At 41.8% G+C, this 15341-nt stretch overlaps 1 protein-coding gene across 1 annotated transcript in view; it reads right to left on the bottom strand.

Moving 5' to 3' along the window:
• Nucleotides 1-204: 204 nt before the first annotated feature.
• The window catches only part of AVEN (apoptosis and caspase activation inhibitor), a 176706-nt gene continuing 161569 nt past the window's right edge, over nt 205-15341 (bottom strand). The window contains exons 4-6 of the mRNA XM_026651294.2: nt 7523-7618; nt 4209-4554; nt 205-734 (exon numbers count right to left, since the gene is read on the bottom strand). Coding sequence (XP_026507079.1) covers nt 616-734; nt 4209-4554; nt 7523-7618 — 561 coding nt within the window. The 3' untranslated portion in view covers nt 205-615. The remainder of the gene's footprint in view (nt 735-4208; nt 4555-7522; nt 7619-15341) is intronic.

Here is a 15341-nt window from a genome sequence, read left to right as displayed (position 1 = left end):
TGTTAAAAGGCCAAAATAAAATAATGCTTTATGGTCATCTGTAAGTAGTGAAGCTGCTACCTTTATGCATTTTTCTTCAAATAAAATTAAATGCCCACTGCAATAACCAAATAAATAATAATTGAGTTGTCTTTGCCTTATTTTTTGCTGATTACATAATAGAAAGCCGATACAACACAGGATGCACAGTTAAACACACGACTATATTTACTAACACTATTTTATTTTTTGGAACTATAGATAGCAAGTACAAGTCAAAACAATGCTCTAGCAGTGTGTATTATTTTGCAGCTTACATCATAAGCACTGGTTTTTGAAAAAATCCAAATTTCATTACAAGATCCTTCTTAATGAACTCAACTGTAACTTTAGACCTTTTTGTTTAACAAACTCTTGGATAATAACAGTCATTTAGAATTTAGACAAATGTGTTATTTCAAATACTGGCTGAAATAAAAGTAGGCAGCATGCAGTATATTAAATCATTAAGATAAAGCAGCTAGTTCAGTGAATTCTTGTAGACTGATATTTTGTACTTAACTTCTGCCATGTTCATTTATTTTTCAATTACTTGCATGACAATGAAATGTGGGCTTCAGGCAGGTTTCTTTTCCTTTAGGAGATCATACTGTCCAACCAATCTTCAAGCTCTTCCTCAGTAACGTTTTTAGCTGTAGTTTTCTGCTCTTCAGATGCTGAACTCGTTTCTTCAGTCACATCCAACTCTAGCGGAACTAAGAAAATAAATACAGGAAACAGTTCAAGGTAGAAGTTTATCTTTGCACTATGGAAACTTTTGAGATATTACAAAGTTAGCATTTTGCTTTTCAGTGCCTGATTGAATAAAAAGAGAGGATGACATTTAGATAGAGTGTATGTCAGCTAACTGGGAGAAATCACAAAAAAAGCAGGTGAGTAAAGCAACCAGTCATTAGGTGGCTGCCATCTGACTAATTTGCTGGATTGTTTTAGGGCCACTGTAAAAGAAGAGCTTATAGTTTCTAACAGAGCTAGGCTTCCAGTCTACAAGATTCCTAACTGATCCTGATTCCACCCCCCTACTGAGACCTATCTTGTCTCCTGTCCAATGCAGACTTTCTCTTATGTGGGAGATCAGCAGGAGGTAAGGCAGCAAAGCTCTTTTTGTGATTATTAGAGGGGTATCTTAGTGACAACTCATTTATGTTTGCATTGTGTTTCTCACTTAATGCAAATCTCCTAAGAAAACATGAAATATCACAGAAATCATTCTCAGACGTGCTATTTCAAGGTCTTTTTTTTACACTCTGTAGTAACAGCTCAAGGTTTCTTGCTCTGTTCATGGTGGCAGCTTCTCAAATGTACAACTTTAACCTCAGAATTTTTAACAATATACAGTTTAACAAACAGTAAAATCACAAGTGTGAGAGAAGCTGTAAAGTACAAGTTCAGTTTCACATCTTTTGGGTTTTTTGGTGGAAAGCATGAAAATTAACATTTAAACATCTCTTTATTGAACTCTTTCCTATTTGAGAAATGTTGCAGGCTCAGAAAAATCCTGCCAGCTACATCCTTTTCTAAAGCATTCAGGGACCATGCAGACTTCAGTATGTACAGGAAAGCTGCAATTAATATATAACTAAATCAACACTTAACTTTTAAGTGTAGACCAAGTCTTAGACAAGCTTTATCTTAACTTGTATGTGTCGGTCAGCAGTGTGGAAAAAAACCAAACCCACAGCCCCGACAGACATAGTTATGCTGACAAAACCCCAGCATCGATGCAGCTATGTCAGTGGAAGAGTGCTTCTGTCATTCAGGGTGGTAGTATTTCCACACAGGGGGCTATGCCAGCATAGGCTCCATAGTGCAGATGTTGCCTCAGGCACCGCCATGCTTCACAGGGACCAACAGAATAAAATATACTGGAGTTTCCTAGACAGGAATTTGAATACATAAGCCCAATAGATATTAGGATAATTTTCAAAATATGAAAACCTTTCTACATCTATGCTTTCCACAATCTAGCCTGAGTCAAGATATGCAGGTACAGCACTTTTGGTGAAGATGGAGGAATGATGAAAATTGGGTTTATAAGAGGCAGCTAGCTTCAGTCTTTACCTAGAGAGGTTCATCTCCCTAATTATATTTCTTTGTAAATGATTTGTAAAAATAATGGAATCATAGTAATATGACACCTCGCTACTGCTGAGAATTTGGAAGAGATGGCCAGTTGTTTTGGCGTGGATTAGCAAGTTTCTACTGTACTTCGCCTTAGTGAAATTTACTGAGGATGCTTATACCCACTCTTGAGTCCTAACGCTTTGGAAATGTATTACTCTTAGGAATCAGACATAATAGCAGTCAAGAATATATTTTTCTAAAAAAAAAAAAAAATGAAAGAAAAGTTTAAAAAATATTTTAAAATCTGTAATCAGAAACAAATCCCTTTGTTTTTCCTCCAGACTTATTAAACGGTTATATTTCTGTAGAGTAACTGAGTAATAGCCCTGCCCTCAAAAGCGTATTGAAATCTTTCATTGATAGAAAACTCTCTAGCAGTGAGCTGTCACGTGTTTAAACTTTGCCAACTAAGAAACCTAAGGTTCCGCTTTGCAGAAGAGCTCTATTGATCTCTTAAAATGTTCAAAATGAGCATGCTGACTACAGTAGAGTTCTTCACTGATGTTACTCATTGTCCTTGAAAATGAAAATTCCATTAAACTCTTCAGTGTAACATCACTTTCTGTATTATAGGGTGGAAACGTTTCATCAATTATGTATACCAGTTTTCTGCCTAATGATTCTTCTATAAAACATAATGTGTTTTGGCAGGTACATCACTGTGTGGTCTGCTAGATCCAAGAGCAGCATAGTAACTACTGCTGAGTATCTTGCTGTTGACAGGACATTTTTTCAATTCTAGCTCAGAGAAGCAAAAGTATCCTGCAAGTAATAGGATCTTGTTCCGCCATGTTATTAGCTCTACCCTTGCAACTGATGTTGTTACTCCATTTCTAAGGTTATTAACTCATCAAGAATGGAGGTCCTTAGGGCCTAGGGAGGTTGCTGAGGGGGTGCTACAGCACTGAGGAGGGAGGCATCTGTGTTCACTGTCAGGCACAATTAGCTCAGGATTTCTGCATGCAAGTCCTGACTGGCTCCTTTTCCTTCATGCTGGGAACTAAACCCCTCCCCATCTCACAGAGAGCTGCATCTTTTGGATGCTAGGTCCTGCCCTTTCATTCACTAAGGGGACATAGCATCTACAACAGAGCTGGGGGAGGGGGGTAGAAGAAAGCTGGCACAAAGCCAAGAAGTAAGTCTATGCTCAGAGGCCACAATTCTGCTTGGGGAAGAGAGAGAGGTACACTTTGAAGAAAAGAAGGCTGAAAGGAGTCAAAATGGTCCATTGCCTACAGTACTAAAGGATTATCCACACTATGGGTTTTTTTTAAAGCAGCCTGAAAAAATTAAAGATGAACTGAATAAAAAGACAGTTTAAGATCTAAAATTATTTATCTGCCCAGACCTTAGTTTAGCACTGTAGATTTTTTTTCTGCTATAGTTGGTGCAATCACTGCTATGTAGCATACAGTAAGGAATACAACTTCCTGCTCTATTATAGGTGGTTATGAGATCACCAGTTGCTACTGGCAAAACATACAATTCAGTCTATCACATTTCATCCTATTTAAAAATGGTGTCTATTCCATATAGACCTATTCTTGGAAATCAAAAAATATGCATATTGTAGTGAGTACATTTTCTAAATAATGTGTTTAGAATGAGCCAAGTTACGAGCCAGAATATGATCTAGTACTGAAAGGCCTAATACTCGAAAGCACCATATTCCACTATGCTGTAAGAAGTCAAAAAGTTGGGGCAGAGGAATGTACTTCTTATACTATATATGAAAGACTCATATAAAGTTCAGTTTTCATTTCTATCAGTAAGGTTTAGATCATGATTTTCAACCACAAGCAACTGCAGTAAGTTTTGGAATGTCAAAGTACTAAACAAGAGAGGTGCCTCTCTAAAGGTCACCTCACAGAGAGAATGAGAATGAACAGATGTGTTAGTGCGCAACTCCAAATCAATGACATACACCGTCAGGGATATGGGGATGATTAGAGAAGCAATGCTGACTTACTAATCAGGAGTTTAACTAAAAGCATCACTACAAAAAGAACAATAGAAACTAAACGGGTTAAAAATAAAAATCTCACCATTTTTCATTTTCAAATCGCTCTCAGCTGTCGTGTTGTAGGTTTCTGACAGAAAGTTGTTTTCTACATGAACAGGAGCATCTAAATTTAGCAGTAAATCTAATTCTTCATCCAAATTATCTGCCTCTTGCTGTGACACAGAACAGCCTCTCGGAAAGGATTCTGAAGAATTTGTTTCAGGTCCATCTTTACTTAAAGGCATCAAATGGACAACGGAATCACTAACAGGATCACAGATTGATGCTATTCCACTTTGACCCAAAGGTTGTTGTAACTGAGTCACTCTCCTCTTGCTGTCTTCAATACTTTTAGATTTTATCTGAGGGAGTTCTGTGGGTGTTGATGCCTAAGAGTACAAGAAAAAACTTGGGTCTTCATTATGGTGAACTCAACTGTTACAGTTGAAATTTTAAAAAGACAGCACAATAACTCATGACTGCCACATACAAATCACTTAATTAAATTCAATGGAACAGATTTTAAAACTGCAAGGAAAGTAAATTAGTACCAAAATAAATTTGAAAATATTTGTGCAATAATATCTATATGTAAAGGTAACTGTGCAATATTTTTTTTAATTAACTATGAGGCTAAACTCTGAATACACCAAACAGCAGCTAGTAACAGGGGTGTTCAGTACATACAGGGAGGGAAGTAATGCCTGTAGTTACACTCATTCAGTCCCACGGGAATCAACCTGAAATTAGTGGAATTGCTTGGGTGTCACTGAGGGGAGAATTTGGCCCAGTAATTAGCCAACTGTCTCTGACTTAGGTTTTCCCTCCAAAGTACCACATGCTGAATCATTCTCTGATGTGACACTGTCTGGTGAATGAGGGATTTTTGGTAATATGTGCATGACCAATATATGTGACTCAGTTTACCCACTGACTTTGTATTCCTACCCACTGTGTATATAGCGGTGAAACTGCTTGCCCAGAACAGGGGCTTAGAGAGAGTCTGTCCAGATGCACCAGTCAAACACTGAATGCATATATGAATGAAAGACCCGAAGACTGGAACATTAACTTCTAATGATTGGTACCCCAGGATGGGCTGAATGCAGTGGAAGCAGCATGGGAACAAAAACAAAGTCTGAGAGATTGTGTTTTAAGGGTGCTGCCTGAGACACAGGAAATGTCTACCCTGCAGCTGGGAGTGAGCATCCCAGCTCGCACAGACACACTAGTGTTACCGGGGCTCGAGCTAGTGCTCTAAAAATAGCAGTGTGGATGCTGCGGCTCCGGTGGCAGCTGAGGCTCTCTGAGCTGGGTATCGGCTCAGGTGGCTAGTCCGAGTCACTGCCAGAGCTTCAACATCCACACTGCTATTTTTAGTGTGCTAGCTCGAACCCTGCCAGCATGAGTCTGTCTACCCAGGCTGGGAAGCTTGCTCCCAGCTGCAGCGTAGACATGCCCACTCAGGGCTGAGGAAATCGCAGACTCAGGCCTGGTCTACACTGGGGGGGGGAGGGGCGGTGGATCGATCGAAGATACGCAACTTCAGCTACGAGAATAGCGTAGCTGAAGTCGACGTATCTTAGATCGACTTAAAATCACTCACTTCGCGTCCTCATGGTGCGGGATCGACGGCCACCGCTCCCCTGTCGACTCCGCTTCCGCCTCTCGCCGTGGAGGAGTTCCGGAGTGGACGGCAGAGCGATCACGGATCGCTCCCCGATAGAGCGATACACTACCCGAACCGGTGGGTAGTGTAGACGTACCCTCAGAGACTGACAGAGGGACGGAGAGCCACGAGGGGTCCCAGGAGAGCATTGCACGTTAGTGCAGTTGCTTCTGCCAATATGCTTGACTTTTCCAGGTTAACCTAAGAGTTCTCAGATGCTGTATATTCCAGTTAACTTAAGCTTGACTTTTCCAGGTTAACCTAAGAGTTCTCAGATGCTGTATATTCCAGTTAACTAAGAAATACTATCTCATTCTGAAAAGGCTATGCTGTGTCACTGCAAATACGTACTGGGGTTCATTGCTTCCCAAATGGTGAGGAATCTTTAAACAGGAGTCTGAACTCAGTGAGACTGGCAGAGGAGAGCACACCGGGAAAAACAGGACTGCTGAAGCCAGAAAGCGCAGTCTCATTGGAGAGCTGTGGAGCTCACCTTTGGACAGGCCAATAACAGGGGTACTTAACGAGAGACTGTACAGACTGGGGCATAAAACACACCCTGTAAATCACCCCAGCATGTAGACATGGTTTTGACAAGTTTATATTTTATTTTTCAAAAGTTAACACAGCAATATTAAGTAGAAAATTTGCAAAACAGTGCAAAGAGTGAACCAAGAAATACCCACTCTTTACCTAATCACTTATAGGCAGTTTCTTTGCTCCTTTGGAGCTTCTTGGAGATTGTGCTATCACAAGTTATATCACAGCATAGCCCAATGGCAAAAGAAAGATAAAGATTAATTTAAATATTACAATATGCACTGAATGACCCTATTTATCTGCACATACACATTGTAGGAGGAATCGAATACATTTACAGCACAGATTGTCTCTTATTTTGATTGAAAAAGAAAATAAATAAGTTTATTTAACTAATAAATTTATCCCCTTGGAATAATGAATACTGGGAAAAGAAATGAATTCTAGGCTTGGCATTTTGGTTGCAAGAACAGAACTTTACTTGATAAAGAACTATATATGCAGATTCCTTTATATACTCTACATCTGCAGCCATACCTTTCAGCTCCAGTAAGAAAGAAGTTAGCTTTGTAATTGTCTGAACAATCCCACAGAAAAGAAAATCTTTCCTATTAGAGTCAGACATCTTTCCCTTTCTAGAGCAGATTGATTTTGTTGTTGTCATTTTTTCTTCAGCTGCTGATAAACTGCTCTCCAAATGTAACCTCATGACAGCCGTTTTTAACTCAAGACTCTCATTAGTTCTCTTCCCTCTATGTGAATGATATTTTGTTTTCCATAGCCTGAAGAAAGCATTTTGCTGAAATGCTGTTACCTAATTTTCTATACCCTGAATATAAGTAACCTTTTCTTCAGCTGTTTGATTGGCAGTTCACATTCTGACAACTGACTCAAATTTGTTTCATAAAAATTGGATAACGCTTATATTATGCCATATCAGATCAGGAAGTTAATTTTTTAAAAAGATTACATATCAAATTAGTTTCATTTAAAAAAAAAATTAAGGATAGTGAAAACAGAAACAAGTACTGCAACTGTGTAGTTACCCTGTGCCAAACATCAAAGAACCTGGACCTTATTTTTCTTGAAGTCCTGTTTACCGGACTATTTAAATCTTTCTGTAATTTTATGCGCAACCAGAGCATTACCTGCACCATTTCAGCAGCCACATTCAACCTGAGATGCAGAGGAAGCTCCTGAAGGGCCTGGACCAATGACTGGCAATCCACGTAAAGTGCAGATAGCTGAAATACAATTAAACAAACAGAAAACTTGCATAAAGAAAATTAAACTAACAATGATTTCAATGTGTTATATTCCAAAACGCCACACACGAAAGGTAGCTATATAGCAATACAAACCTAAATCTATAATACACCTGCAATAATTTCAAGAGTTGTAGGGATTAATTCATAGATTTAGAACTATGTATGTACAGTGTAGCTGGGCAAAATGACAACTAGATTTATAAAATACCTGCAAAGCAAAGGAATCATTTAGGGTGGTTTAAAAGGCAATAACTAACTAGGAGTAAGAAAACGAGATTTTAAAGATGGTAAGTTTAGGATGCCTACTTGGCAATGCAATGAAGATATAGAAAAGGAAACAATCCTGTACTAGCAGTAGAATGCTCTAAGCGTATGTGTCACTGCATCTGGGAGCAAGCCTGCCAGATCGGGTCCACAGATTTGTGGTCATGGGACTCATGCTAGTGTGCTAAAAATAGTTTTGTAGCTGGTACTTTGACATTGTGGCTCAGGTTGAAGCTTGGGCTCTGAAGCAGAGGCATTGGAAATAGGAGGCCCAGGGGAGCCATGGCGGCCTCCACTTTTAAAAGTGGGAGGACCATGCTGGCCCACTTTTTAACATGAGCATAGTTTGGGTGGGCTGGAAGGTTGCATTGCCCTCCCTCCCACAACTTCAACCTTTGGGCAGGTGCGGAGCTAATAAGGTGATTAGTTCCCCTGCCACGAAGTGCAGCCCCTGCTGGTGGCGCCCTTCGGTGGGGGCTGGGAGGGGGGGCTGAGGTGGGCCTTAGACCTCCCCGTGCCACAAGGCCCAGTCCCTCAGGGACCCTGCCCCTGCTCCTCCTCTTCATCCCGAGGCCCTGCCCCCTGGCCAGGCTGAAAGCCAAAGCCAGACCATGATAAGAGCCACCCAGGTAGCCCAGGCCACTGGAGGGAGCCACGGATCCTCCACCTGCCCTGGCTGGTGTGCCCCAGGGGGTGGGGACACAGGCTGGAGTCTGCTCTGGGCATCTGGGCACCCCACCCAGGGCAAGTGGGAAAAGGAGCAAGAGGAGGAGCCAGGGAGTGGGGCCTCAGAGAGGGCTGTGGCCTTGGGGCGAGTAAGGGGTGGGGCCATGGGAAGGGGCAGGGTCTCAGGGAGATGAGTAGGGGCAGGGCCACAGAAAGGGATGGGGCCTCGTGCCCCCCCATTTCTACCAAGGTTCTGGCACTCCTGCTCTGAAGCCCACCTCTCCTCCAAGCTTCAGAGCCCAAACCGCAACATCTACACTGCTATTTTTAGCATGCTAGCATGAATCCCGCTAACCGAAGCCTGTGGAACCAGGCTGGGAGGTTTACTTCCTGATGCAATGTAGATATACCGTTAAGAGTCTACTCAGCTATGTAACACAGTCCTCGTTTTACAGATGAAAAAATGGAGGCACAGGGTAAGTAACTTGCCTGAGGTTTCGTAGTAAGACAATGGCAGATCCAGAATTAGAAATCGGGAGTTTCTAGCTCCTAGTACTGTGCTCACACTATATTTCTTTCTTCTTTGTAGATAACATTAAATAAACCAGACAAAAATATATAGAAGAGTACAGAGAAACTTGATACAACTATATAGACACACAAACACCTCCTTGTGCTTTGCTGTCATGGATACTATAAATGTAAAATCTCATCATGCTTAAGGTTGCCAACCCTCCAGGATTGCCCTGTAGTGTCCAGGAATTAAAGATTATGTCATGTGATGAAACCTCCAGGAATATGTCCAACCAAAACTGGCAACCCTATCATGCATGTGTCCAGTCTTATAACTAAACAGAATTATTATCTACAATGTGTTTACAGCTTAAGTTATTTATTTTCAGGCAACTTACGAGCCACTTTTTCAGAGGAAAAACTGTTTGGGTTTTGTTTTTGTTTGTTAAATAGCTTTTCTTGAATTACATTAAAAAGGCGTCTGCAATCCTTCCTGCAGATGTGCTCCCAGCAAACAGAGGACCTTTAAGGTCTATTGACTCTTCCATACATTATTTTTAAAAATACAGATGTGGTCAATGTCAAGAAATTTCTGTGTACATTTCATTAAAAAAACGGGTCTCACAGGCTTCAGTGGGTTTTATCATCAGTTTTTACCTAAAACGTAAGCCCAAAATCTGTGGTCCGTGGCATGGCTATGCAACTTTCTACTGTGTATGAGCTCCAGAAGGTCATATGTATATGGCTGTTTGGTGAGCTGACACATCCAAAGGAAAGGCAAAATTGCTGCTCCCTTTATTCAATAAAGTTACCCCATCCCATGCATCACAACTCACTATTCTGATTGCTATTGTCTCTGAGGGATGCCCAAAGAAAAGTGATAGAACTCCGAAATGAAGTTCAACCAGGGAGAAGGCCAGTACTGATCTGCAACAGAGGTAAAATATTACCCCAAAAACAAAGGATGTTGAGCTTGTGATAAATGAGATTGTGCATATTATTTTTGAATGGAGTTTTCGCTAATGAATCAATGGCCTTATCCAAAAAAGATTTTAGATAGATAAATGCTCCATGTAATGTTGAACTTCTCACCTGAAACAATAGCTTAAACTCCGTGTAAACATTAAAATTTGAAAACCATTATCCTATCCCTAGAAATTTAAGCTAAGGTCACTTGCCATCACCACAATTATATTTAATGGGAAAATATGCTTGAGAATTGAATATTCAAAATACCTAATGTTTAAAAGTCTATGACAAAAGGTGTTTGATCCATATGCATGTGTAGAACAGGCAATCTCAAGTGATTAAAAGCATTGTCAGAATTTTACTGAAACCTGGATAAAGTTTATCCCTGAGTTGATTACTTGGGATTCCATGTCTCTAGGACATATAAGGACTTTAAAAACCAATGTTGCAAAAATGTTTCCGGAAGACTGACATTCTTCTAACAGCTGCTACCATACAAAAACAAACTTCAAGATATTATGCAGAACAATTTTTGAAAACCAAAATATCTACATTTCAACCTAATGGGCAAACACATTAAAAGACACTCCAAGACAAACAAATGCTTAGGTAGAAAGTTACTTGAAAACACACCACATTACCTTCCTCTTACAAAATGCTTTGTTCTGTAATGCAGTTGGTGGGTTTTATAGTCAATTTTAATGCTTTTGTGACCTTTAATTTTATTTTATTTCAAGCCTTATTTCTCACTTCCTTTTATTTAAAACTAATGACAACAGAGGATCCTGATCTGTATCTCTGTTTATGGATTTTAACCAATCATAACTAAAGCAATAAAAGAGTGTCTGGATGCAATAGTATTAACAGCTCCTCGAATATCTAAATCCTGATGTCCGATTTCCAGTACTGGGAGTAAGAAAAGTTCTATTGTGCATCATACCTCATTGGTGCCAATAATTATTATTCTTTAACATTAAGTGATAATTCAAAATGCATTAGTGCTCATCACTAAGAAAATTCGTTAGCACACAAAGCCTCAAAAGATCTTTGATCTCAATAAAGTATTAAGCAATCTGCTGGACAACATTGCTATTACCCAGCAATGAACTAGCACTTCAAAAAACCTGGCACTCTTGTCAAATACTAAAGGGGAGACTGGAGTCTGCACACAGAGCATGGATGAGGAGAATAAGGGGAAATTTGACATTTAAATAACTCCAGGAGTTGATAAATTGTAAAGTAAAAATTAACTTTTAAAAAAAAAAAACCTGCTAAATGTAAACAATGCTTTTCAAAGAACTGGAGTGTGAGAGGGAAGAGAAAGTGAATGAAATGGAGAAGGATTAAGAGAGAAGGGAGGAAGGGTAAAGGAAAAGATGATGATGGTGGTACAGAGAAGCAAAATAGCATAAAAGGAAGGATTTAAAATTTTCAAAGGAATATTTTACTATAGATGATGCTCTATCAAGAAACTAAAAGGGGATCAAAGGAGCAATTCACCATAGAATACAAAGGCCATGAAACAGCAAAAATATTTTTGTTCAAGAAAGGAAGAAACAGCAATGATATTTGCTGCTGAAATTACCATTATCACAGGCAAGAATGAAAAAGATGCAAATTATTTCATTACTAACCCGTGATTTTAAAATGGCACATTAAAAGAGATGGCAACTATCAAATACATCACCTCCATTTTGTCCACATTTGGACAAAATCCACTGAGTTTTCTACAATTGATAATTACAATGAAATGAGAGGTCACACATGTTAATTTCACTGTTGCATTTCATTCTACCATTTTCAGACCTGATGTGTAGCTTTTCCTTTCTACAACTACCAGGCAACAGCACCAACCATTTTATAGCAATTTTTGTGCCTTTTCTCACTTGTTCTGTACTCTTGTGACTGTTTCTTTCCAATTTATAATTCTATAGCCATTCCTTGTAAATACTGTACAGACAGATAGATCTGATGAGGAGCTGGGATTAGGGTCGCCAGGCGTCCAGTTTTTGACCAGAACACCTGGTCGAAAAGGGATCCTGGTGGCTCTGGTCAGCACCACTGACCGGGCAGTTAAAAGTCAGGTCGGCGGCTCAGCAGGGCTAAAACAGGCTCCCTGCCTGCCCTGGCTCCCGGAAGTGGCAGCAGGTCCCCTCTCCGGCTCCTAGGCACGAGTCGGGGGGGGGGGGGGGGGGGGGGGGGGGGAAGGCTTCTGGGGGGTGCCCCCGCCCCAAGTGACAGCCCCACAGCTCCCATTGGCCGGGAACCACAGCCAATGGGAGCTGCAAGGGCGGCGCCTGTGGACGGGGCAGTGCGCAGAGCCCCCTAGGGGCTGGACATGCCAGCCGTTTCCAGCAGCTGCCTGAGGTAAGCACTGTCTGGAACCTGCACCCCAACCCCCTCCCCCAGCCCAGAGCCCCCTCCCACACCCTGAAACTCTCATGTCTGGCCCCATCCCTGAGCCCCCTCCTGCACCCCAAACCCCTCATCCCCAGAGCCCGCACCCCCAGCTGGAGCCCTCACCCCTCCTGCACCCCAACCCCCTGTCCCAGCCTGGTGAAAATGAGCAAGTGAGTGAGGGTGGGAGAGAGCAAGCAATGGAGGGACAGGGGATGGAGTGAGCTGGGGTAGGACCTTGAGGGAGGGGCAGGGTGTTTGGTTTTCTGCAATCAGAAAGTTGGCAACCCTATCTGGGATACATGTAGAGAACTAGTAAAAGCTGAGCAAACAGTCCAGGACAAGAAACTAAGGGGGTGAAGTGTGTGAGGGCTGATATTGGATGAGACGCCCCGGGAAGAAGACTGGAACCGAGAGCCTGTCTGATAGAGATCGGTGGGCAGAAGACTGGAGAAAAGGGATGGGGGTGGGGGGAATAAACAGATCTGATGAGGAAATGGGAGGGAAGGGACAGGGACTATGACTGGGGGAAGGGGGAGAAAACCGGAACTGGGACAAGAAGTCCGAGGAGTGGAGTCTGGGACTGTCTAGGTGAAGAGATAGGATTGAAATGAGGAGTCTGGAGTAGGGAATAACTGAGACAAGGACAGATTTGGGGGGAGCAGGGCAGAAGGGTTCTGGCTTGGTAGGAACAAGACAGAAGAGTCGGTGGCCAATAGAACTCCTGGTCCAGAGCCTAGAATGGAACCCAATATTCCTGAGTCTCATCATTCTTCTATCAGCAAATATTTGTGAAACCCACTGGCAAAGTATGTGTCTCCCCCTCTTCTAGAACTGGTCTATATAGAGGATGACAACCCACTATTGCTATCAGTTACTCCATTAGCTCAAGAGATCTAATGGTAGAGGCCTGTGTGGTGGATTTAACAACCCTGATGATGACCCATGTGGGTGTCAACATGATACCACATGATAGAACTGAAAGTATGGGGATATTACTCACAAAAATACATTAAAAGAACGTTAAGGTTGCAAAGTTGAACACTCACAAAAGTTAGGAAAAGCCAGAATTAAGGTTGCCTGTGCAACCTTATTTTGGTCTTCTTGTCTGTTTTTAATAATTTTTTAACCATTTTTTCCCACAGGTCCCCTGCCTCATTCAGTGCACAGATGGATGGTGTTTGGGGATGAATCAGGATTGTGTAGTGAAGGAAGCTGTTGTCTGTAGAATCCCTACCTACTTTGTGGTAGAAGTTGGAAGGTGTACACTATTTGTACGACTGAGACAGGTGAGTCTAGGCCTGCCCAAACTAAATGCCCACCCCCTCAACTAAGGAAGAGGAAGCACTAAGCCCAGGCTACACTTGAATACTTGGGACAACCAAGGAGAAAATAAGGTCCAAGATGGGCCTGAACCCCCCTTTGACCTTCGGGATAAGGAAATTACGGGAGTAGTATTCCTTGCCTTTGAACTCCCCCGGTACTGCTTCCACCGCTCCTAGGCCCAGGAGCCACCCCACCTCCTGCTCAAGCAGAGCCTTGTGTGAGGGGTGTGACATTATGAGTATAATATAATATCTCATTGAAAGGTGACAGGGCCAGAAAGAGTTAATTAACTCACAGACTGACCTGACCCATGGCTGAACTGTAGAGACTGGTTAGGAAGATATGTAAATTAATAGAGCTTTGAAATGTAAGTCTGCATTGTTAGAGATAGAAGGGTAGATGTTTGCTCAGGTCTTGTGATGTAAGCAAACAAGATCAAAAAAGGAATATTAACATTTATGATGATACTTGAGTGGAATAGTATTATTGTCTATATGTCTCTTTGAAGGTTGTGGTAACCTGTATCTGAACTGTTCAATGGATAAATTATCCTGTGCTAATTGCCATGATGTTTAGAAGAAGGAAAGTTGAGCCTATTGTTTTCTCAGGCCAAAAGGCTGCTGGAAATGTATAAAAACCTTGGGACACAATACTTCTGCATCTCAGATCTGCTTTGGGTTTCAAGAGGGGGAACCTTAAGCCACAAGGATTGACTGGAGCCACCTTGAATATGGACATTGGACTATAACCTATGGACTATTATCTAAAAGGACTTTTGGCAACTACAAGCTCACCTCTGCTATGTATCTGAACCTCAGGAATTGAATTCAAGTCTGTATGTATATTGATCTTTTAACCAACACACTCTCTCTTTTCTTTTTTAATAAATTTTAGTTTAGTTAATAAGAATTGGCTATAAGCATGTATTTTGGGTAAGATCTAAGTTATAATTGGACCTGGGTGTGTGGCTGATCCTTTGGGATTGGAAGAACTTTTCTTTTATATGATGAGATAAGATTTTCAGTAATCATCATCATATCTGACAGGTGTGTCTGGACGGAGGCCTGAGGCTGGGCACTTCAAGGGAACTGCGTTGTTTGGACTTCTGAGTAACCAGTGAGGTACTACAGAAGCTGTTTTGTGCTGGCTTGGTAAATCTAAGTATTGGAATAACCACCAGCTTCTGGGGTTTGTCTGCCCCGTTTTGTTTGCAGTTCACCCTAATTGAGTGACCTCAGCTGGCTCCCACAGGCAGCACCGTCACAAGGGGTCCCCTAGGAGGGATGGGGATGGGGGGTGGTTGGGTAGGGAGGAAGTAAACTGGAGGGTGTAGCCCCAGGAGATGGTGTTGAGGACCCATTGGTCCGAGGTCAGCCACAACAACCCCGGGAGGAAAGCACACAACCGATTGGAGAAAGGAAGCTTTATTGAGGGATTACTGGATCCCTGATGAGAACTGGCAGGGCGCCCCCGGGTGTCCCATCAAAACTGCCTTTTCCCCACTTGCTTGCCCTTGGAGGACCCAGGCCGGGAGGCAGGCTGAGACTGCCTCTGTGGGCGCCTC

This window comes from Terrapene carolina, unplaced genomic scaffold, assembly GCF_002925995.2.
Source record: "Terrapene carolina triunguis isolate 2854851 unplaced genomic scaffold, T_m_triunguis-2.0 Scaffold96, whole genome shotgun sequence".
NCBI lineage: Eukaryota > Metazoa > Chordata > Testudines > Emydidae > Terrapene > Terrapene triunguis.
The sequence above is the reverse complement of the archived record's forward strand: the minus strand, read 5'-3'. Positions and strand labels throughout refer to the sequence as shown.